Source organism: Channa argus, chromosome 2 (genome assembly GCF_033026475.1).
Source record: "Channa argus isolate prfri chromosome 2, Channa argus male v1.0, whole genome shotgun sequence".
Lineage (NCBI taxonomy): Eukaryota > Metazoa > Chordata > Actinopteri > Anabantiformes > Channidae > Channa > Channa argus.
The window spans coordinates 19,294,446-19,318,824 of record NC_090198.1 but is presented as its reverse complement, the minus strand read 5'-3'; the positions used below and the strand labels follow the sequence as shown (position 1 = coordinate 19,318,824).

Below are 24,379 nucleotides of genomic sequence, written 5' to 3'. Positions count from 1 at the left end.
AACTGTTATTTAAAACATTTGTTCCCCTAGTAAGAATCCTGTGATTAATTAAAAATAAAAAGGCAAATCCTTCACAGACTCTTTGGTGATGTAGAAATCATTAACTGACTCATTAAATATCCATTTATTCAGGTTCACTTTTCTCACTCGTACATAGAATACAATCTGATCTACAAAAATGTCAGAACATGACATTTGAACATTTTGGTCAAAACATACAAGACGCCCAAAGAAATACCTAAGTGGCTTGCCTGCATGTCATTTAACATCCGAGTTATTACAAGCAATCAACCCTCTGTTTGACCTATTCACATCTGACCCAATGTCTCTGGCAACCTTCACTCTTTTCTTTGTCCTCAACAGCTGTTTCTCTGCTAAATCAAGCAACCCACCAATCAGGTTTACAGGCAGCAGTTGAGCAACCATTCCTAACAATGCCTTGAACACAAACAAACTAAAATAAACCAAAAAAAAAAAAAAACTTTCAGAGACACCAACTCTAACAGAAAATAACTGGTTTTTAAATGTGATGGACAAAAAGAAAAATCTAAATTCCAATGAGGAAAAAAAAAACAAAAACAGAAGAAAGTGCTAGTTATTTTCAGGTGAGTTTTGCATTAACAGATTTGTAAGTCATCTGAATCATCCATCAACATCTACTCCAACCACATCTCGGTGTCCCACTAAAAATATCGCAGAGTGGGAACCCTACAGCCGAGTGTCTCGTCTCTCTGGAGCTGTGTGTGATCTGGATGCTGTGCCCAAGACTGTAGGTGGAGGGAAACAAACAAAAAACAAATCAGGCACCAGAGGACAGTTGGGTGGCTGAAGGGCTGTAATGCTGTGTTTGGGTGGCCAGCTGTACGTTGCAGCGAAGAAAGCCTGGCAGTGAGAGCAGAGTTTTCTCAGGCAACATAGTGGTACTGGTTAGGAGTCTCCTTGTCACGTTCCATATAGTCTCTGTCTATGAGCGACTCAATCCGTTTTTTCAGATCGCCCGGCTGTGGAGAGGAAAGCAAGTCAGAGGCTAATAAGATTTGTGTACATGTGTTGGAACAAAAATAAAATAAATAAAATAAAAAATCAAGAGGAAAATAAGAAGCCTAAGATGTGTCACCTTGACAGGGAACTTGAGCTGGTTGTAGAGCTCTGACACCAGTAGGTTGTGACTGAGGGTCTTCCTCATCTTCATGATGCGAACCACAGCTGCATCAATCTGATACTGCCTATCTTGAAACACACGTTCTGTAGTGCTTACCTGTTCCTCAACCTGTAAGAAAAATGTGGGTAAAACTGGTAAAAAAAAAAGGCGGGAAAAAAATCTCGGTGGTATGTGAAAAAACTGCAAAGGGAGCTTCTGAAATGTCTGGACAATATTTGTACCGTTTCCTTCATTTGGATCTGGTTGATCTTGATGCGGAACAGTTTGTGTTTAAAATCATTATTAAAATTGAATCGGTCCCCATCTTCCACGTCTTTCCCTCGAGGGTTCTTGTTGAGAACGCGTGCTTTTCCACAAGCCAGGGATTGCAGTGTACGCTTTAGCTCTCCCTCCTCTGTACAGAACACAAGAGAAAATGATACAGCAGGTCTATCTAAAAACAACTACAAAAACTGCTGTACTGCACATTTAAATAAATATGAAACCTATGCCAGTGGCAGTGCGGATCTCCTCCACGCTGAATTCCTCTCCCTCATTAAACATTAGCAACACCAGAGTCTGGAACAGAGAGACCTGCAGCTCCTTCTTACCCTGGAGGAGAAGGCAGTCATTGCAAGTGCTTTAGAGATGTTTTCAATCCATTTAATTCATCTTGGCTGTACCCTGATAAAATGTCCCAAACCTTTACCTCTTTAAACTCTGCTTTTAGTACAGCATGCCCCAGTGTTGGTTGCCACTGCAGTTTCCTCCCACTGTGCTTGCCTAGGTAGAACAACTTGAAGACCTCCTGGAGTTTCACCATCTACCACAACATTAGGAAACGAAATCTGTACAAAGACTGTGCCTGCTACAGTTTGATGAGAATCAGTTAATGATCATCATCACAAGTTATTTTGTTTTGATAAGTTTTCTTCAATAATGTCATATAGCAGTGTAACAACTTTAAATCCAGAGAATAAATGCACTATAGAAAAATATGAATAGTCTTACGCTAAAATGTCTTATCGCAGGTGCACAAAATGCATATCCTGTTCAACTGTATTTGTAAGTAGTATCAAATAGTACTGTGAACAAAAAACAGCACCTACATATGCATAGAAATTCTTACCTCTGGGGGCAAGTGGACCTCCATGGGTGTGTAGGAAGGCCAGTAGCCCATAGTGAGGATATTGACCGTAAGCTCTATGTTGCTTGGCTCACTCTGATTCTGCATATACTGTTGAAATATCATATTTTTAACAATTATGTGCAGAATGTAACTTTAATGATACAGTTAAATGGAATGCTGCACATTTGTTTGTAAATGTGAAATGGTAAGTACCTGTTTAAATTGGATCATTATGTCTTTAGACAACTCCATGTCCTTGAACATTCCCTCAAGCTTACTGGTAAATGCTGCTCCGCATTCTGGAGGAAGTTAAAACCAATATTATCACAAGTAACTTGTTTTCACCTCACACCAACACATGCGACCAAGACATGCTATATCAGAATGTATTAACATTTGCATTAGTGCTTAATCTGCTACAATCCTTAGCACATGCAAAAAACATCTTTACAGGTATCACAGTAGTACTGGTACTACTGAGGCCATGAGACTGATCTGAAAGCAACAAGAGTCAAAGCAACATTGAAACGTCAGGCTAAATCGTATCAGGTCTCCAGGTTAAGGTAACATTTATTCACTACAGACCAGGTAAGGTTGATTAAAAGTTATGGACCTGCTGTAATCATATATAATAGATATAATGTGCTACCTAAAGCACACTTCCCTATGTCAGACAAAAGTTTTCTTTACTGACAGCTATTAATGGCAATGGGAGTCACCATGTTTCAGCTTTGATAGCATGGACTTTTCAGCATCAACAGAAGCACTCTTGCCGACCAGCAGACGCTTGGCCAAGTCCTTCTTATAAAAAGCTTCAAATACATCTTTTCCTGGAGAGAGAAGAAGAAAAAATCAATTAGTATTATCAGAGTTTAAAAAGCATCATAGTGGAAAGTAACACTAAAAAGTGAGAAAGCAAACTGTCAGTGTAACTGACCATGTATGAAACGGAAAATTATCATTATCTTGTCCAGGATTCTCTCCAGCTCCTCTTCTGTAGCTTCCTTGTTCCCTGCTCTTAACTTAGAATCCACATATTTAGCTGCACATGAAAAGACATAACAAAAACAGTTATCATACCCTGGAACATAAAATAATATACGTATGTGGTACGAGTTAAGTTATTTGCACTAATAGCACAAAAGGTGTGTTTTATACTTTTTCAAAGTTATTAAAAATGAGCAGAACAGAATCACTGTTCCCATATCACGTAATTTCTTCATCTGACGTACCGATAAGTTCAGCAGGCTTGTTGGGCCTCTTGTTAATAAAGGTTTCAAAGGCTTCCTTCATGGCATTGATGAATCCCTCACTACGTCCAAAGCAGCTCTGTGCCACGTTGTCCATCTTGTCTTTGAAGTCCAGCAGGTCTTGCACCATGTCCTTGTCTTTCTCTGGTGTACATACAATCTCTCCACCAAAGGACTAAGACAGACATCAAGTTTAGAACAATGAATTTCTGACATAAAAAAGCAACTGTCTATGTATATATGATGTTGGTTAAGCTTAATTATAAATGCACCTTTATGTAATCCCTCCAAAACTGCAGCAGTGTGGGGAGTCCTCCCTTCACCTTGCTGAAGAGATGGTAGAGAAGGGCTAGTTCAGTCACACGATTTTCATCCAGCAGGATGCTAAGACCTGATAATAAAAAAAAAACAAAAATCATAATTAATAATATGATGTGTATAATGTATTGTACCTTACAATAAAACAGATTTAAAAAAAAACAACTTAATTTATTAAAAAAAACAACTTAATTTTATTTTATGTCATGTTTATGACCAAATCAAATCCTGAAATTGAAAAATTATTGAATGGGTGCAGCTCTACAAAGCCGTAACAATTCATAACCACACAGAAGGGGTATTTTATGCTGACATACCTTTTTGTAATATTGCAGTCATGTGTTCTCCTAAAAGTTGTTTTTCAACACAGCTAATAAGTGGTTTCCTGTGAAATAAGGAAGAGGAAGTAATAAGAAAATGTATGCATGTCATCAAAGTTTTTTTTTGACACTACTGTACCAGCATTTCTTAATTAAAAAAACAAAACAAAAAAAAAAACTATAATATTACGAACGATTTATGGGTGGGAATGAAAAAAAAAATACTAAAAGTACTAGGGGATGAGGGAGTTTACCATAAAATAAAGATAGAATAAAGTTTCTGGTATCACTCATAAAACTAGTACATGCAATAATACATTTCTATTCATACGTACAGCGTTTATGATGAGTAAAAGCACCAAATGTGTTTGTAACTTAGATCTCCCACAGTAGTTGTTAATTGAAGTTAAATGAATTCCGCCAGATATGTTAGTTTCTTGTAAAATTTTTTAAATAATAGAATAATTCCTTTGTTAGTTTTAACATTTTTCAGTTATATGCTTTGATATTAATAATAAAAATAATAATTACTGAGTGCTCTGGTCGAGGTAGCTCACAATACGATCATTCTCCTCCTCTAACCTGCGAGCCACATGATGCAAGTACTCAGGTACCTGGACACAAACAACCACATAATTAGTTTTTGAAACTGTGAGCAAACAACACAGAGTAAATCCATTAAGAGTCTCACTCACATCTCTCTCCTGCATCAGCAGCTGTCCTTCTGCCGCATACAGGCGATTGGTCTCAATCAAAAATCTCTCCTCAAAGGAATCCTTGTACACCTTAACAAATGTTGGACAGTTATCAGGAGGTAAAACGGTGACACATTCAGTCCATCTGCTGTTTAGTTGTTGTAAACCACGCAAACAGGTACCTGCAGGTCTGACAGCATGCCTAGTAGGCTCCTGAGCAGACTGCGGTCTACTGTCTCCCCATTCCGCTCCAGTTCTATCTGCTCCAAAATGCCATCTACTGTGCGCTTCTGAACTGCACTGTCACTCACAATGTGAGTACGGAACAGTTCCAACCCAGTGTCCCTGCAAGGCATAAGCATACATATTATCAGCCTCCAAAGTACATCCTAACATTTTTGATCAGCCAAAAAGGACTTATGTCACACCACTTTTCAGATCTCTACACTGGCTTCCTGTAGCTGCTCGCATCAGGTTCAAAGCTCTGACTCTTGCCTACAGGGTGATCACCTCAACAGCTCCTGCTTACCTCAACTCCCTCATTCAGGTCTACAATCCCTCCCGTCCGCTGCGGTCTGCCAATGAACGGCGTCTGGTGGTCCCAGCACCACACAGAAGACATCAAGCAAAACTCTTTAGCGCAACGATCCCACGATGGTGGATCGAGCTACCAAATTCTGCAAACTCACTCCCAATATTCAAAAACTGCTGAAAACAGAACTCTTCCGTACCTTCCTATGCACTTAAATCTATTAAAACAAAACAAAACAAAAACACTTCCTTTCTGCAATGTCTTGCACTTGCATCTCATGAAATGTAAACACTTTTCTAATAAGACTTTGCTTTGATGTTTTCTCCTTGACTTAGATTTTTTCTTGCCTTGTACCTCACTTGTAAGTTGCTTTGGATAAAGGCGTCTGCTAAATGACTAAATGTAAAATGACTAAATATCTAAAAAACAGAATAATAGGAATAAACTGAAATTTTACCAAATGGAGGGAAGCAGAGAGTTCTGAAGCACATAGGTACGATCCAGGAAAAGAAAAATGCTTCGGATCATTATCTACAAAGAGAAAAATGTTTGAATGTAGGATTTACATTCCTCAGGATCTTGTCCTATTAACAAAACTGGCATTAAGCATAGCTTTGATATGTATCAAACCTTACAGTTTGCCTGCAGTGGTCCTGCCAGCAGCGATTCATTCGCTTCAGGAAGGAAAGGTTGTCCAAAGACTCTGTGGGTTTCACGTTAAGTACTACATTTAATGAAAATCGTGAATGAACAAACCTCAGATGAAGCATATACCTTATTCTTACTTCTTGAACACTGAAAAAGATTTGATGTTCAAGCTGGGTGACACTGGCTTTAATTCTCACCTGTACTGAGCATGTTGAGGTTTTTATAAGAGCAATAGATAAATTTAAAGTCCAACTACAGTAAATAGCAACTGGATTACATCAAATACATAAATAAATAATTAAATTGTCTTATTAATAGATTGTTATCATACACAATGATATATCATGAAACAATTCCAAACATCATAAAAAAAATTGCAACAAGCATCACACTTTTTAGATATGCTGTCATGAAGCCAGGCATTTTAGGCTGGGCAGAATTGGCACTGCTGATCTTAATAATGTTATGGAGTACAAGGGTCAGCATGGCCACTGGCCAGTCTGTGGCCACACAGCCCAACAGAGTTAAAGCACACTATCTACATTTTAATTAAAGGTACAATAGTAACAGTACTCGACTGAAAAACAATGTAATTTAAATAACACTGAATATGGTAATTATGGCAAGCAACATAAAGTGATTAATTAAGAGTCAAAGATTACTGTCTATCAAAGTGGAGCTGATTTTAACCACTTTTTGTGCTGACAAGTAGTTAACCCATAATGAAACGTCAAAATGTATTGGTTCGTAAGATTTTTTACAAGACCACCAGGTGAAATTAATGCTCTGGGTGAATGAAGTTTGTTTCTTCTTTGATCCATGCTCAGTAAATGTTTCAAGGGGCTAAACATATAATTTACTCAGTGCCGCAGAATGAAAAAGGATATTCTCTAAAGTGGTAGATCTGAGCCTGCACGTGATCTTCACAGACCTGCCGTAGCTGCTTGTACAGCGTGGGGGAGACTTTATATGAACACAGGTTCTCCACCGCCTTCATGTGATTTAAAAGAAAATGTGACATTAGGGGAGACAAGAAAAGACAAAGATTCTTTATAATTCTAGACAAACACCAGAGTGAAAACAAAATTTATAACAAATTACATGTCCCACATCACAACACTTTATAAATGTTTGTCTATCAACCAATTTTCTACAGCCCAACAGACTTATCTGGAAACAAATTTGACTTGTGTAAAAAGACAGACAGCAAACCTGATAGAGTTCTTCCAGATTGTACTTAATAGAGGTGCTGTTCTGAATGGCACCCACTGCATCTCGTAGCTTCAGCCATGTGTCCTCAGTATAGTTCTCAACTAGTTTTGGCCGGTCTGTTAAGAAAAAAAAGGTTAAGCAGTTTTAATTTATAGGTCATGCAAGCTAAAAGGAACACACTCTAATTAAACAAGACCGGTGTTTGGACCAAACACATCCTTCAGTACTGTGCAGTATTGTATTTGCTCTGTTAAAAAAATGTATATGGTTATTATGCTAATTTCTTCCCTTTACTCGTTGTTATTACTGGCATGGGTAGACACAGAATGAATAAGCACACTAGATCATTAAACTGTCTGTATAATAGATGTTATGACAAAAATGACTTTGATTACTTAGTTAACACATTTTTAATTTGAATAACTATCAACCAAGCAGCAGGAAAATTATCTATTAGAGAAAAGAATTTTTCAAAAAAATGCACTAATTATGTCAGCACATATTTACTCTAATACTCGTACTAAGACTTAAAGTAGTCTACACCCAATATGTGCAATTCCCTGGTGGCACCACCAGATGTTATATATTATCGATCCATATATTGAAAAGACTCAGGAAGCAAAAAGTAAAAATTACTGGCACTGGAAAGCATATGTTATGTACATAAAACAAAAGCTATATTCATATCTGGCATGCGAAGACTTCAAATCACCATCGGCAGATAGGTCAGCAAATTGCAGCAAGTATTAATGATTTCACCAGTAGAATGATTGCGGAGGGAATACAACAACTTGTTTTATGTTCAATGAGACTATATAATTTAAAAAAAAACATGATGTAAACAACATACAGGGGCACTAAAGACATGGTGTTCAGGTTTTGAGGAATGAAACTGACTCATCCTCAGCAGAAACTCAGGTCAGCACTAAAACTCTGCCATAGCCCAAGGAACCAAACTAAACAACCATGTGACTGGCATGGAATCTGTAATCTCCTTATTTATATCTATATATGGCCATATCTACACGTAGTGTTTACCTTACACTTGCATTAAGGCTAGAAACATCTTGTTGAAAACTTCAGTTGTCTGAATGCTGAACATCCAGCTGTTTACAGTTTCAGGGCTGAGCTTCCTGCATACAGCTGACCAACATGATGGACCCTTGCAAAAGCCATCATCTTTTACCATACATAAAAGACAGATCATAAGTGAGATCAGCTTTCCTAAATGTTCTTAAAAGAAAAATCTACTCTGTAAGCTACAAAATGAGATGCACACGGTTAATTATGTCAGTATAATCAGGTAAAAGTCGTTTCCATTTAGATAAATATTAAGTGATGGTTTGACACTGTGGCTGTTATAGGGTCAGAATAGTCAGAATAGGGTCAGAAAACCCATCTCCTGGATCAGAACTATGAAATCGAATATGAGATTTTGTCATCTATACTTTATGCCAAGGGTGTTTCAACATTTGTTGTGCTTCGGAGCTAAAGATAAAGAAAACTATCCCCGTCTTCTCTAAAGTAGCCAATCAAGCAGTTCAAATAGTAGCTAATTGAACACAATTTACTACGGTGGCGACTCCAAACTGTGATGCTGCGAACATAGTATATGTAACTGTAGTAACTGTAAGATAATGCTAAGAACAAAAAAATAGTGACAATACCTTTGAAATTTTTGATCACTAATTTCTTTGAAGCACCAGTTTTGCCGGATGCCAAAGTGGAGGTCCTGGCCATCCCGTTGGTGTTGTGCTCCGTTATAGCCGAGAAGCTGGCTCTCTTGTCCTGTCGGGTATCCTCTGCCATTATCAGATTAGCGCTTTGGCTTAACGCAGTGTGATTCAAGTGTTTGCTAAGTTGATCTGTTCAGTCGCCTGCTTATTTACTGTCAGAAACACAGCTTCTTTTGTTGACGGCAGAGACAGTCGTAGTCTACTTGAAACGCATTTACAAACACACAATGACTAACGTGGTGCCAGTTAATCAGAAAACAACTACCGCCAGCTAGGTAAACAGCTAACCTAGCTAACAGTGTGTTATCTGACACTGCAGCACACTTTGGCTACCAATGTTCGTTTTCGCCAAAACAATTTAGCCTTAGATGCTAGTCCATGCCAGTCTTGACTACTTACAGATCTTACCGACTATAATTTTGGGCTTTTGGAAAACAGAAGTATACAGGCGACATAGCGCTGATATAGCAGATGTTTTGGTGGTTTTTCTTTAGCACATAGTTAGCTCGCTAGCACAACAAAATGGCTTTTATCAGACAGTTCAGTTGGACAGGTGCATTTTGGGTGAAAAGCGGCTGAGTTGCGTTTAAGGACAGTTTGATATTTCATGGTCACACATTAAAGTATGGTGAAATCACCAAAAGTGTAACACTTTGTGATCACAGTACACATGGATCACAGTAACTAAATTTAACTCACTCCAGTAATTGCTTTGTAAAAGTTGTGGAAAACCAACTTTCTTAACATAACATACCCCCAAAAAGATATTTCCAGAGCTAAATAGACAGATAATATAGGAAATGGATTTTACCAAAAGCTTTTAAAAAAATTCAATATCTAGTTTAGCTACAAAATACAAGTTCAATCATCAATTCATCATTATACCTTTTAGTTACTAATATGAATTAGTTTGCATATATGTATCTATTTATAATTCTTTTTATTTTATTATACAATATACACATATTATTGAATATTTGTATATTTATGTAGCTATGTTGGTTAGTAACATAAATGTACAGCTCACATGTAAGTGAAGATTGTTGACATCCTTGATTGTAATCCACATCATGTCAATTTTGTACTAGACATGCTACATTATGTTTAATACAAAAATGCTCCATGAAATGAAATAAGTGTCCTACTTTATGTAAAACATTGTCAAATATTTAATGACACCTTCAGCAGAAAGCGAGTTACTACTAAAACTACAATGTTAAAGAAAAATAAAAATGAAATATGAATTATGACATCATGAATCTAGTAAAATTGTATGTTTGTGATACCACAAATGACTTTTCCCTGCTGTAGAGATTATTAGTAAAAGCCTGGAACACTATTTCAAAAGAAGACGTCAACAATAAGAAATGTCCAAGTTCAAAGTCCAAGTTCATGTTTCTGTGTATCCTCATTCTGTCAATTTTGAATATCACATAGCTGTTGATCATTAGTTATTTAAGTGAGCAACACAGGCATGTCACACAAGTGTATATGTCAAAGTTATAATCCCAAGTTTTCTCATACTTTCACTTTAAAATGGTAGAAAATGGCAGAACGTGACTGACTTTGTGCTGTGATTTTGTGTCCTATTGTTTGTACATCCGTCAGTTAATATTTAAATATTCTGTTATTTAGGTTTGTGAAATAAACAGTAACAGTAAATTTCGGAAAAACATCCGTTTTATGACTGTTTACTACATGAGCTGTATTTACTTGTAATCGTTATGGTGGCGTTTAAACCATGTTGAGCAATCGTTAACAACTCGCTACAGAGGCCTGAACGCACCCCTGTATCACCTGCAAAAGGCAGCAGGTCGGAGGAGATGGGCGGTGTTTTACTTGGGACAAGGAAGAAATAACGCAAGTAGTCAGACCATATTTTCGGCGTGTCAGTGTGTTGCCGACACGATCATAATGGCTATATTAATATTTTACTGTAAATGCATGTCGCGGCTACTCTTGTTGGAGTCGTAGGGCTCGCTTGTTTGTGGTGATCCAGTCGGCCGTCCTGAGCGCTGTCTGCAGCGGTAAGAATGCTAACACCTAGAAGACAAACTAGTTGTTGGTGCATAGAGCATCATCTCAAGGGAGGGAGACCGGTTGGATATTAAGTGTTTTTTTTTTCCTTTAGGCAGACATCCCGTGAATGTTTTGTTAATTGGCGTGTTTGATTATCAACAAAATCTCCATTAGTCACGTTCAAGACGTAGCCTAGCATTTTCACTGGAGCAAGCAAACTGTTAGCTACTGTAGTTTAGCTAGCTGAGCTAGAAGCTAACGCTAACTACAAAATTAAAATCGACCATAACTTGTTCAAGTGTTTAATGTGCGTTAGTCTACGAACAACTTATTTCCACTTTCCGAAACTCTGTGTTGACTAACGAGACCTTTTCTGCTACTGCACCTAGCCTGTGTGCATGTGGCTAGCATGCTAGTGTTAATACTGTATTATTAGCTGTTAGCGTTTCCACTTGAGCAATGTTAGATGATGGCGTTTTTCAGCAGATTTAGAATTAACGTTAACCCTTAGTTTTCCTGAATTATTTGAGTATATAAACCTTTAATAAATGCTGCATAGTTAATTCTATATACTGGTATGTTGTGCATATAAATACATTTTTACTTAAGTGTGATTTATGCAAAACATAATTTCTCAAACAAATTGTGTTTTTTTAGTCAAAGCAAGTATTGGAGCTGTGTTTCACTGCTCTGTAATAATGTAATACAGCGGTCATTCATCAAAACTAGAAAATATTAACATAGGTTACTGGTTAAAAAGGCTTAACTTGTTGGACTGGACGTTAACCGTAGCTAGACTCAGCATGAATACTGATTAGGAGACAGGACCAACTCTGCATCGAGACATTACAAACAAGATTTTGGTAAGGACCTGGAATCCCCAGTGGTGTGGAAAAAGACATAACAGAACATACATTAAATATACACCTTTAATTATTTCTAATGAGGGAAATTCACCATGTAGTTATATTTATAGTAAGTTAAGTTATAGAGTTACATTTAATGCCACTACCTAGATTTATATGTCATATCATAAATGCTGTAATGTGTGACATTATCAGGAAAGGTTTAATTAAAAGATCCCAATATAATGGCCAGATGAATATAAAATAAATTTTATTCACAACTTTATCCAATTCACAAAGGTCAAAACGTCCTTACCTACTCTGAGGCTGAGTGTGAGTGTAAGAGCGAAATGTTTTTTATTTATTAGTTTCCTAAACCCGCACTCCCAAATCATTAAAATGGTGGGAAAATTTGGCAACTCACACCCATGTATGGTATTATTTAGAGGAAAGTCATTCAGAAATGAGACAAAGTCTAAAGTGCCTAAAAACAGATTAGACCCAGCATTTCGTAAATGAAGGAAACACCCATGATTCAATATGTCCTCTGCTATTAGCAATTAATTAATAATTTATCACAAGAAAATGCGTGGATGCCAGGATACTCTCATATTGATTATTTTTATTCGTTTGCAGTTTTGTTGATGATTGTCTGTTTTGTGTTATCTAGTATAGATGCCTTGGCTGAGATGAGTGTGAAGGCTTTTGAGCTAGTTCCTGCTGTGGAGCGAGATCTCCTCATGGGTGACAAAGCTCACATCAACATTGAGTGCATTGAATGCTGTGGACAGCACCTGTATGTGGGCACCAATGACTGTTTCATCCACCACTATCTGCTGGATGAGGTCACTTCCTCCAAAGGAAGACTGAGTTATTTGGCTCAGAAACTTCTGCATAAATACCTGGGCCTCAAGAAACCAGTTGCCGAATTGCGGGCTGCCTCTGCTTTGGAGCGTCTGATTGTGCTTTGCGATGGAATTGTGTTGCTCGTTGACATGGTGACACTAGAGACTGTGCCTTCGGCAGCAGGAGGTGGAGCTAAGATCAGAGGTGTCACGGCATTCTGCATTAATGAGAACCCGGTGAACGGTGATCCGTTCTGCGTAGAAATGGGTGTGCTGTCATCTAAGCGGCGGACTGTGCAGATTTACATGGTGTATGAGGACAGAGTGCAGCTGGTCAAAGAAGTGAGCACTCCCGAGCATCCCTGCGCCATCAGTGTTGATGGTTACTTCTTGTGCCTGGCCCTCACTACACAGTACATGATCTTGAACTATAACACAGGAGCCTCCCAAGACCTTTTCCCATACAACAGTGAAGAGAGGAGACCCATAGTGAAAAGGATCGGCAGGGAGGAGTTCCTCTTAGCAGCACCTGGTGGTTTAGGTAAGTCGATACAAAAACACTGTATCTGCCAGTCTTGCAAAGAAAAAAGTAAATGTTTTGAAATATTAAAATTAGTTTTAAGTGCAAGTGAGACTGTCCTGAAATTCAATCAGCACCAGATGCAAGAAAAGTCCACTGACAATATGGGGCAAAACTTTGTGTTAGGGCCTCCTTCCTTAGTCATTAAATAATATAGCCTAATCAGTAATAGTATTTGTAAAAACAAAAAGTATAGATATTGCCAAGGTGTGTCCACTGAAGTATAACAAACTGAACCCATTTCATGTTATTTTTTAATAATTATTATAATAATCCTGACCCATACTTTGTCTGTCTAGGCTTAAAGAATGTGTGCTACAGTTTGGTAACTTGCAACTAACTAAAAATACTACACCATATTCTAGCCTGTCATTGTTAAAATAACTGTATAGAAATAATAACATGAGCTAATGATTCTGCAATTACTATAGCAGATACAGTACTATATTTGTCTTGTTCAGCTACTCAACAGTACCTTTATGATTTTTTTCCCTATATTGTATCAAATATGATATCCTGTCTAATAATTGTAGGCCTGTTTCTCCTACTGATAGTTGATGCATTCTCTGTGGCATTAAAACAATTTAAGTTGCTGAATCCTGTGGAAATGAAAAAGTGCTGTATTTTTTGTTTGTTTTTTTTCTTTGTTTTTTGGATTGTGTAACTATATTTAACTGTTTCATATATTCTGAGATTTTTGGGGGATTCAGGATTTTGTACCCTATTGGAGGTGGTCAGTTACGTGTATGAGATACTTGTCTTAACCACTCATTTACTAATGTCTCATGTATTAATTATATTTCATGAGTAATGTACAGTATTATTCATTTTCATTTTTTTCATTATTCAAATTGTCAACTTCCACAGTTTCACAGACATGGTATATTTGCTTTGTGAAGTTATGAGTATTTCTTGACTTACGAATGTTTGCTTAAAATATCCCTGTTTATCTTCCTTATATCTCCTTTCAGGAATGTTTGCCAATGCAGAAGGGGTATCTCAGCGAGCTCCAGTAAACTGGTCGGAGAGCGTGATTGGTGCTACTGTGTGTTTTCCATATGTGGTCGCTTTGGATGAGAGCTTTATCACCATCCACAGCATGCTGGACCAGCAGCTAAAACAGACACTTTCATTCAGGGACGGTCACATTCTGCAAGACTTTGAAGGTATAATCACAAATTGCTTTTTAAAAAGCTATCTGCATACTGGGTTTTTGTTTGGTCTCTTCTAACCAAAGTACTGTGGCACTTGAGGATGGGGGTTACATGACAGCTAGCCACAGACTCAATAACAGGATAGAAGTTGTTAGAGAGTGGCAGAACACTCTTGTTGGTTCTTGTTATTTTAACACAGTTATCTAAATAAATGTTACTAATAATCATGTTTACATTTGTGTATTATAAAAATGAGCTGTCGATTTGCCTTATTATTGTTTTCATAGTTTTCACCAAAATGTATTTTGTTAGAAAAACTGCCTGTATTGGTTTAATCTACCAGCAGAACTCAATGTGAATATGTACACAGCCCAAAAAAAACAGTTTGGGGTTTTGTTAACCTCTTAAGAATGTTTTTTTTCAGCCTACGTCAGCTATTCAAACCACCCACAGTATTTACCAGAGTATCACTGGGATTCATTACCCAATGGCTGCACATGTAGTTTGGAAACCTGCTTTATTTATTATTCTGGCCCGTTGAGCTTCATTGTTGTCTAGACACTATTAAAAACTTATTAGAGAGGTATACCACCCCACAGGTTATCACGTTTTTATTCTTGTGTCAATTTCGTTCATACACAGTACTTTGTAATATACCTTTTTTCACAGTCCGATGAGTAGTTCGTGTAAAGCAGAGGTGAATAAACATGCTTTGGAATATAGTTATCACTTTTTTTTTTTTTTAACCTGAAGAACTCTCCCAACACTCAGGGTGTCAGTTGTGCTGAGAAGCTGTGGTGGTGTTTAACACTTTTCATCGTGGTTTCTCTCATCTTGCAGTTTCTGCAGTATAGGCTCTGGAGTGTCCCAGTCATTTACTGCAAAAATTCAGTCTCGGTTGGCATGAGCGCCGATAGCAGCTGGACCACCAGTCTTGTGTGGTTCAGTTTGGAGTGCTTCCCCAACAGTACTTAATATTGCTCCACGCATGACTTTACCAGGGAGCACTTCTCTGTTGGATTTCGTCTTCTTAAAACTCTGGCTCACATAAGTATGGATTTACCAATCTGACGCATTGAATGCTCTCTACTTTAGCCATGAGCTTGTGTTATGTCCAGTAGCACAACACAACAGGCTAGAAAAGGAGTGCAACAGAACTGTATGTCCTACTCTGCACAGTAACATAAAGTACTCCAGGAACTGATCCTCTGCAGTCATTGAAAATAATGGAGAAACATGAAGCAGTTTCTGTAGCACGCTAAATTCAGATTAAATTGAGTCTAATGTTTATAGACAGGCCACCTGTAATATCACACTACATATTTGTTTGGTATTACTGACTGTTTGACTGCTGTATGTTTTAGGAAAGGTCATTCTGGCGTCAACGAAGGGAGTGTATGTCTTGGTGCCACTGCCACTGGACAGACAGATTCAAGACCTACTGGCCAGTCACAGGGTAGAGGAGGCACTCACACTCACAGAGGGAGCACAGAGAAACATTCCCAAAGAGAAGTTCCAGGTAACAAACAATGTGTTTTTTATGTCTGAGGTATGTTAAAAAATGACATGTGCATGTCATGGACCATACATTGATTCTTGTATCATGTTGTCATATTAGTAATATAATATTAATAGAATAACTTTGCCTGGCCTAAGATGTTTTGTGCTAAATTGTAATCTCTGAATCACATTATTTACATTTTTTTAACTCATAAAAAAAAGACTTGTCTAACATCATGTCGCTTTTTCTATGTACAGATTTTGCACAAACGAATCTTCCAGCAGGCAGGTTTTATACAGTTTGGTCAACTTCAGTTTCAAGAGGCAAAAGAACACTTTAGGTAACTTCTGTTTTGCATATACTTTAGTTTTAGTTCCCAATCTTTGTAAGGGGCATTGACTTTGTTTTTGTTTGATTTTAGTTTCTTTTCTGAATTCACTTAATTGAAAATATGTAAACTCTATTTAAACAAATCTAAAGGGTTTACATTTAAGAGATGAGGTTTACGCTGTCACTACTCTCTCTACTTTCTGACCTTTACCCCTTTTTTCTCTCACTCAGCTGTTGTTTTGAGACCTTTCCTTTATATTTTCAGGAAGGGTCAGCTGGATGTGCGGGAGCTAATATCTCTCTACCCCTTGCTGCTGCCGGCTTCCTCTTCCTTCACACGCTGCCACCCTCCTCTCCATGAGTTTGCAGATCTTAACCATCTGGCACAGGGTGACCAGGAAAAAGTGTTGCAATGCAAGAGATTCCTTATCACCTATTTGAGAGAGGTAAAATGAATTGAAACAAATTTTATTTACACAGAATTGTTCAAAGTTGTATTTCTACGTAAATTTATACATAGTGTTTTTCTTTCCCCTACACAGGCTCGAAGCACAGAGGTGGCCAACGGCTGCAGGGAGGATGTGGACACAGCACTGTTAAAGCTGTATGCTGAACAGGATCATGAAAGTCTTCTAGACCTCGTAGCTTCAGACAATGCCTGCTTGCTACCAGACTGTGTCCCATGGCTAGAAAAATATCACAAGTGCGTGTACTCTAAGTGCATTCTTTTCAAGAATAAGCTAAAACATTTTAATATAAATGTATACATTCAGGAAATCACTCCATCCTTGTACAAAGGCACACATAGAAGCACTGGTATTGGAATTGGCATGCAAATATATTTAAATTAAAATGATACCTTTCTGAAGCTGTGGCTGCACTGGACTTCTTAAAAGTCATCTTTTAGTGTACGGTTTCATTTCTAAAGAGTAATTTAGTATTCTCTGTTTGGTTGTGTTCTGTTTCAAACTGGCCAGTGGCTGGAGAGAGGATGTGGACACAAGCTATAAGCAGAACAGGATCATCATTAGATTCAACATAACAGTCTTGTAGACACTGCTTGTAAATGTGCTTTTCACTAATATTTGCGGTTACAAAACTCATAGAGACTGGCTGTATTTAACATTTGTCGGGTAAATACTGTGAAGCTTTTATAATGTGTCTAATTTTGTTAATTTCATAACCAACACAAATGGAATCAAAGTGAGCAAATTTACTTAAATCAGTCTTTTATTTCCTTCTTTAGATATTTTGCACTTGGACTACTATATCATTACAGTGATCAGGATTCTGCAGCACTTCAGGTACGTATACATAAAATCTGTCGATTGTCAGGTCCCACAGAAGAGTCGGCGACAGTATAATAGTTAGAAATTTGACATAATTCTTCTCCATTTGTCTGACAGTTGTGGATTCGTGTAGTAGATGGTGATCTGCAGGATTCCACGAGGTCTGACCTTTATGAGTACATTGTGGACTTTCTCTGCTCCTGCTCCAATCTGGACCTTGTATGGAAGTATGCAGACTGGACATTACGGAAGGATCCCACCGTAGGTTGCAGAACCCTAAATGAACCCAAAAGTGAAAGTGTGCTGTATATATTACTAAATTAAAAGACCGTGCAGATTTAGTAACTGGCAAAAAAAAAACTACTGATTGGTTAGAAGGGCTCATTTTCATAAAAATCTTTTATTTTAAGATGAAGATGAAAAAAAATTATTCCTTACAGTTCACGTTAAACATTAATTTGAATAAATTGAATTTGTGACTCTTCACTGCTCACAAGACAAGTATTCAGTTCCCTATTTAGTCCAACTGAGCTTTTTTATATTAACTGGCAGGCACACAGTTCCACTCGCATATAAGCCAGAATTGGGGGGAAAAATGTGCCTAAATGTACTTTTTTGCAGAACTGTCTCTTCTTTTCACACTATGTTTTGTTGAGCATTTTACATGCGCATGCTTTCTCCTTCCTGACAGATTATTTTCATCATTTTTAACATGGTTTTATAGCATCATTATCTAATATTTTATATTATTATTATATTGTCTAATATAATTATAGTGGTAACCTGTTTTTTCTTTTTGTTATAGATAGGTGTCCATATCTTTACTAAGAGACCTGTCAATAAAGACCAGTCAGAACTGAAGCCTGATGATGTTGTCACTTACTTGGGAAAACACAACCAGGCCCTGCTTCTCTACTTGGAGCACCTGGTGCTGGAGAGAAGGATACAGGTACAATAAAAGAAACAATTATCAGTTTTAATTCAGAAAATGGATGGATGGATGAATGCACATGTTTTTAAAGCCTAATTTAACCGGATTTTAACTCCAAACAGAGCTCCCTTCCTGTACTTTGCTCCACACTCATTCTCTCATTCCTTTTTGGAGGTGTAGTTTAAGGCTATCTAGAATAGCTAGTTTAAGGTAGTTCAGATAATTTAAAAACAACTGCTGCTTATCTTTTTTATTCAAAGCATTGAATCAAGTTAATATATGAATAGTGAAATGTCATTTAAGCATGTTTTAATGGAGCTTTTATCAAAGCACCCATCTATAGAAAATTGTTTCATCTTCCATGTTTGTGGATGCAGAAAGAGAAGTTCCACACACACCTTGCTGTGTTGTATCTGGAGAAGGTCTTGTCATCACTGTCACAGTCACCAAGGGATGAAGAGCAGCTCACCAGAGCTCGAGAGAGGCTCCAAGCCCTGCTCAGGGAGTCCAACCTATACCGTGCACAGTTCCTTTTAGGTGAGCCTCAGGTCTGAGAATTATTTTTAGAATGATCTTTCTGTTTTTACAGAATTTTTACCAGTTCTTTGAAGATGTAAGTGTAGAGGTAATTTTGCAACTATGTTGTAATGAAGTTCGGTCATTCATAGGTCAATTGATAACTGTGTCAGCTTTCACTCTGTAATGGTAGATTATTGAACCAATTATCCATGGCAGACAAGTGTGTTTCTTGGTTGTGAGATCCCCTATAGCTAAGGACATAATATTTCATGTCCTTTTCTTTTTAGGTAAGATGGAGAAATATGAACAACTGCTGCTAGAGCGTGCAACACTACATGGGAAACTGGAGGAGCACGATAAAGCGCTTCACATTTTGGTGCACAAACTTAGAGACTTCCCATCTGCTGAGGCCTTCTGTTTATGGGCCTCATCCTGTCAGAATTCTGCTTACCGACAGCAATTATTTCACCTGCTGCTGGGGATGTATCTAGATGGGAACCTTCCTGGACAATCCCAGACAGCAGCAGGAGGTGGCAGTGGAGAACTTGAGATGGCAGCAGTGGATCTCCTAAATCGACACGGCGAGTTGTTCGATGCAGTCCGTGTTCTGCGTATGCTCCCAGAAGACTGGTCACTGCAGCTGTTGCGGCCCTTTCTGGGTCGAGCCGTCAGGGCCAGTATGCATGCCTCCCGCACTTCCCAGATTGCTCTGGGACTAGCCCGCTCTGAAAACCTTCAACTTCTGCATGACCGGGTAAGAAATGCATAACATGTTTCAAAGGCAGAAATTACCTAAAACTCTACTACTTCTACTACTTTGTTTATTTAATATGAACAAACTGTGGAACATTTACCATCAGAATATCAGACCTTTTAGGTTATAACCCTTTTTCTTTTGTGACCAAGGTTGTTAAGTGAAATGCAAGACAGCATTAAATTTAACAGCAACAGAGCAATCTGGACCAATTACTTAATGATCAATGAAATCTGATATAAAACCGTCGACTATGTCCAAATAATTAGGTGGAGGAGCAGAATAAATTTACTTTTAAATAATAATTTTGTACCTTTTTATTGTTTTACCAGACACTGAAATTGCTGCATTACCCCATTAAGGAAGATCTTATTGTATCATTTATAAATATAAATGTTCGTGTTTTTTTTTTTTCATGATTATTGTTATAATTCTTTTATGTATGCGAATATAACGGTTTCTCAATGATAAACCATATTGTAAATCAGAAGTAACATGTCTGGTTTACAGTATCGGCAGTTGTTGGACCAGTGGCTCAGAGGGCAAAATAAATCAGAAAAATGGAGCCTCTTAGTCTTTTATCTAAAGTTGTAAAAGGAGAAGAACGAGTATTGGTAGTATTGCAAACCAAATAATAACAATAATGACGATTCTAACACTTATATTGCTCGATACTCCTTTAGCTCATGTATTTTTTTCTTCTTCTAGTTGAAAGAGCGGAAGAAACCAATCTTCGTGTCTGAAAAGAAGGGATGCCACCTGTGTCACAACACCTTCAGTGAGCCTGATGTGGTCTGTCTGCCAGGTGGAGTGCCTGTCCACACCCACTGTGTGGCCCAGAGAGTAAGAGACTCTCCCACAAAGAGACCGTTAACTAATAGCAGTAATCATACGTGAGACTTGAGCCCTCAGAGCGTTATGTGTTCTCTGATCACAGGCACCAAACTGAAGCTGAACAGTGCTGAGTTTTTGTTTGAATGAGACAACTTTGGGAATATTAAAAAGCACAGGAGGAGAATCTTCTATTGATTTAATGGGAAACACAAAAAAGGCAGTGTATGTGTGTAAGGGAGAAGAAGATTCCAGCTGCTCATTCCTGTGCTGCAATTATACCATACTTATAGATTACAGGTTTTTATAGTATGACGGTGACAAAACAGCCAATTCACCTGGCCCTTTTACTTCATTTACAAAGAGAATCAGTCAAAACAACGCTTCTGCTTATCTGTGGACTCAGTTCGTACAGTTTAAAACCTGAATTTGAGAAACAGCTTGGATTACAGAACACACAGTATTTTAAGTATTTCAGAAGCATGAGTAGAATCACTACTCTCACAGTCTAATCAACTCTTATGGGTAATGGATTAATATTGTCCTAATTTGAACATTGCAGCGTTTTAATGTGAAATACTACAAAGAGTTGATTTGGCTTTTGCTCTCTGACTTCTGATCTTGCTGCTTCTCTTTTTTTTTTGTCACAACCATAATGGGAGCAGATGTTGTACATACAGTATTTCAGTGGGTGACTAAAGGACAGAAAATGGATGCAACCCATTAGATTTTGAATATCCTGTTACAGTGGTTATTCTCTGTGGAGCAATAACAGTGTAAAACGTAATTAAGTGTAAATGAAGATTCAATATTGAAACTGCATTAAGGACTAATCAGATTGATGCCTTTAAAACTAGCCCCAGTTGAGTAATCTTTACTGATAATATGTCAGTAGACATGTGAAACATGGCAAAAGCTCTTATGGCACAATTACACATCATGTAGTTGGCAGATATGTAAAGTGTTATCAAATCATAAAATCAAGCTTACTACATTTTTTTCTGACTATTGAAATAAATCAAGAGGTGGTTTTAAATTGTGCCATCATGGATCAATTATTGGTAATATAAATTAACATAAAACATTGAACATGTTTTTTTCTGTTTCTGGTGAACAAACAATATTTAGCAAGCCCTCTGAAAATGTTTGATTCTGACATTTGAAAGTCTTCACTATGAGTGAGGAAGTTATTTGTTCCAAACAGGTAAATAAAACTAAAAGTACTGTGAGGAAACTGTAATTCATCTGTGTGTAATCATTTATTTTTTAATAGTATGCATGTTATGATTCAAGAACTGTTAACATTTTTGTTTAAGCTGTAAAAATATATCTGACCACAAGGTGACAGCAATGTGTAAGCCTTTACAACAATGGTATGAACCACAAGTGAAATGTTATGGAAAAGACATTGTTTCATATTCTTTAGCATTATGCTACTCAGCGCTTTGAATGTGTTTTAAATTATTGAGGGTGGGGGGCTGTTTGGAACAATTCTTATTCTATATCCATAATCCATTGAAACATAGCTTCGGCTTGGTTAAAAGGAAATGCTTTAACAGTCATTAGAACTGCTATTACAAACTTTTCTTTTTTTATTAGGAGCAATGAAAAATTACAAACTCAAGGACATAGTGTGACAGTGTTCCACACGGGCATGAAATCTTCAGAATTAAGCAGTAGATGTGGATGACGATGGATTTGATTACAGCGAAATCAATGAAAGATTGTCACAGAAAATGGTTCTCCTAATGCAAAATATTGCACAGCACGTAACCTATCAACCTTTTTGTAACAGTTGGAAATTGTGAGAAAACTAAACCTTTAACATTTGTGACTTTGATGACTCCAGAACATATGGCTTGATACATCTCAGCTTTCATAACCGCCTCCCCCAGAGTGCTGGAGTTATGGCTCTAACCTTTTAATCATGACACCACTCTCAAAAACAAAGAAATGGAAGTCGGCCCTATTCTATCATAATGAAGCCTTAAAATTTTTTACAGGCTTGTCATCACACAATACTGCTTTGTCCTTTAGCGCTTTCCAAATGTCGTGTATTTGTCACACAGTAATAAAGTGCAGCTTGGACCTCATAAATGTTTCTCCCAGTCTGACATAACTAATGGGAGGTTCATAATGTGTTTGTGTTGTTAGATTGTGTGAGCATCCAGTATCAGGGACTTTGCTAAAAACAGTGTTTGACTATATTGAGCAGAAAAATTGAGTTTTCCAAGGTGGGAGAAGATGCATGAGTTTCATAAAGGAGGAATGAACTAAAGTTAAATCACTGTGCACCTCCATGTTGTCTTTTTAATGTTAACATTTGGAAATGTGCCATAGTCTGTGTCTCAATGAAGATTCCATCCAGAGAAGATGTGAAAGTGACCCCTTACCCTTTAGATACTACCCACTCCTATAAAGATATTCTTCTCCTTTAGTTATGAAAGACAGGAAATTGGCAAGGATTTGTAATTTTTTTTTTTTTTTACCAGAAACAAACAGAACAACAGAGAAGTGTGTCCCACCTCCCACTCATTTATTTTAAACATTTTTTCCGTCAACCCACTATAACCCACGTCATCACCCACCACATCACTAGCTGTTTATTTTTCTTGCTTTTCTGGTGCCTGTGCTGCTACTTGATGCTAGCCTTCTGTAATTGAAACCCATTTCTGTAGAGGACTTTGTGCAAACATGGGACTGTTTTTCTAAGCTCTGAATATTGTAGATACTAAATGTTTGACTCATTTTCCATGACAGAAAATAACCGCTTATGCACAGCATCTTTCTGTCTGAACAAATCAAGTATAGCTTCCGCAAAGGTCCTCCTAACCATCAACTTCAAATAATACAAAAATACAGTGCAGTTGTGTGAAAAAGTGCTATTGTATTTTATAAATATATGTATACTGGTATGTATATACTGCATTTGTACTTGTTTGTTGCTTTCTAAATTAAAAACAGTGTGGATGGAGTGTAAAAACTGTAAATCCGTCCCATTTTAATAAACAGGAAATATCAACACACTGAAGTCTCAGTTTTACATTTTGTGGCTTCTAAACTAGCCCCTGCTCTAAGCTTCCTATTTGTGTTTTCCCACCCTTTTCATTGTCATTGGTCTCTGTTCAGCCATTGACCTGTTTCCAGTCTCCTAATGGTGGTGTTGCCCTGTCGCCCCTCTGTCACACCTGGTTTCACTTTGTGTCATATCCCTCACTCTACACACCAATCACAGCCCCTCCATCACTTGCTGGTTTCTTAGATGTCATTGTGTCCAAGCCATTTACCTGCTTCTGTTTTTCCTGTGCTGACTGTTGCTGGACTACTTTCCTATGTTAGACTCAGATTATTTTGCTGCTTGTCTGTTCCTGATATCAGTCTCTGTATGTTTTTGGAAAGTGCCTGTTGTGTCTGCAAGAATTACTTCTTAAGTCTAATTAAACTTATGTTTAACTCATTCCTGAGTGATCTGCTGCTATCTATTTAGTAGCCATAACTGAATGTAAGAAAGTGTTTTGATGTATTTTGTGAGATGAGTTTTTATTCTGCAGCAGGTAAGTAGCCTGTAACTATGTTGTCTGGCCTCCATACCACCACTTTGGAACCAGAAAGGAGAAGAGCCGTGAATAATGTGAGCGAATACATAGTCAGCGGGTTGTGGAGTAGGTTTTGGCTTTGGGATAGGAGGAAACAGGGCTTTGAAGTGGCTGTGAGGAGGAATGGGGAGCCGGTATACAGAATGAAGAAGAGGTGTAGTGTGGATTAGTTACATAGGTCAGAAAAAAACATTAAGGTGACAG

At 37.6% G+C, this 24,379-nt stretch overlaps 2 protein-coding genes across 4 annotated transcripts; one reads left to right on the top strand and one right to left on the bottom strand.

Annotated features, from left to right (window-relative positions):
- Positions 1–109: 109 nt before the first annotated feature.
- cul4a (cullin 4A) lies at positions 110–9,533 on the bottom strand. Its single transcript, XM_067496161.1, has 20 exons — positions 8,913–9,533; positions 7,246–7,361; positions 6,921–7,024; positions 6,021–6,090; positions 5,843–5,916; positions 5,036–5,198; positions 4,854–4,943; positions 4,690–4,772; positions 4,156–4,223; positions 3,793–3,911; positions 3,503–3,695; positions 3,208–3,312; positions 2,990–3,100; positions 2,484–2,569; positions 2,271–2,378; positions 1,851–1,964; positions 1,648–1,753; positions 1,384–1,556; positions 1,118–1,270; positions 110–1,001 (listed from the first exon to the last, which is right to left on the bottom strand). The coding sequence occupies exons 1-20, from the start codon at positions 9,052–9,054 to the stop codon at positions 906–908; spliced, it is 2,274 nt and encodes a 757-aa protein (XP_067352262.1). The 5' UTR covers positions 9,055–9,533; the 3' UTR covers positions 110–905.
- Positions 9,534–10,752: 1,219 nt separating this feature from the next.
- tgfbrap1 (transforming growth factor, beta receptor associated protein 1) lies at positions 10,753–23,876 on the top strand. Of its 3 annotated transcripts, none has more exons than XM_067496158.1 (13): positions 10,753–11,008; positions 12,521–13,231; positions 14,242–14,436; positions 15,789–15,943; positions 16,183–16,265; positions 16,521–16,701; positions 16,798–16,958; positions 17,502–17,559; positions 17,662–17,805; positions 18,350–18,493; positions 18,853–19,012; positions 19,282–19,748; positions 20,457–23,876. In XM_067496158.1, the coding sequence occupies exons 2-13, from the start codon at positions 12,535–12,537 to the stop codon at positions 20,643–20,645; spliced, it is 2,634 nt and encodes an 877-aa protein (XP_067352259.1). In that variant the 5' UTR covers positions 10,753–11,008; positions 12,521–12,534; the 3' UTR covers positions 20,646–23,876. The 3 variants fall into 3 exon arrangements, with proteins under 3 accessions (XP_067352259.1, XP_067352258.1, XP_067352260.1); XM_067496157.1 differs by having other exon boundaries at positions 12,516–13,231; XM_067496159.1 differs by lacking the exon at positions 10,753–11,008 and adding an exon at positions 11,048–11,863 and having other exon boundaries at positions 12,516–13,231.
- The last annotated feature ends 503 nt before the right edge of the window (positions 23,877–24,379 follow it).

Bases quoted from the DNA above. Each gene is read 5' to 3' on its own strand.
- cul4a (XM_067496161.1), bottom strand. From the start codon at position 9,054: ATGGCAGAGGATACCCGACAGGACAAGAGAGCCAGCTTCTCGGCTATA. The intron at 7,362-8,912 runs GTATTGTCACTA...TTTTCTTAACAG, and splicing joins AGTGATCAAAAATTTCAAAG to ACCGGCCAAAACTAGTTGAG. The intron at 5,917-6,020 runs GTAAGGTTTGAT...TTCTCTTTGTAG, and splicing joins AGGACCACTGCAGGCAAACT to ATAATGATCCGAAGCATTTT.
- tgfbrap1 (XM_067496158.1), top strand. From the start codon at position 12,535: ATGAGTGTGAAGGCTTTTGAGCTAGTTCCTGCTGTGGAGCGAGATCTC. The intron at 17,560-17,661 runs GTACGTATACAT...TTTGTCTGACAG, and splicing joins AGGATTCTGCAGCACTTCAG to TTGTGGATTCGTGTAGTAGA. The intron at 19,749-20,456 runs GTAAGAAATGCA...TTCTTCTTCTAG, and splicing joins TTCAACTTCTGCATGACCGG to TTGAAAGAGCGGAAGAAACC.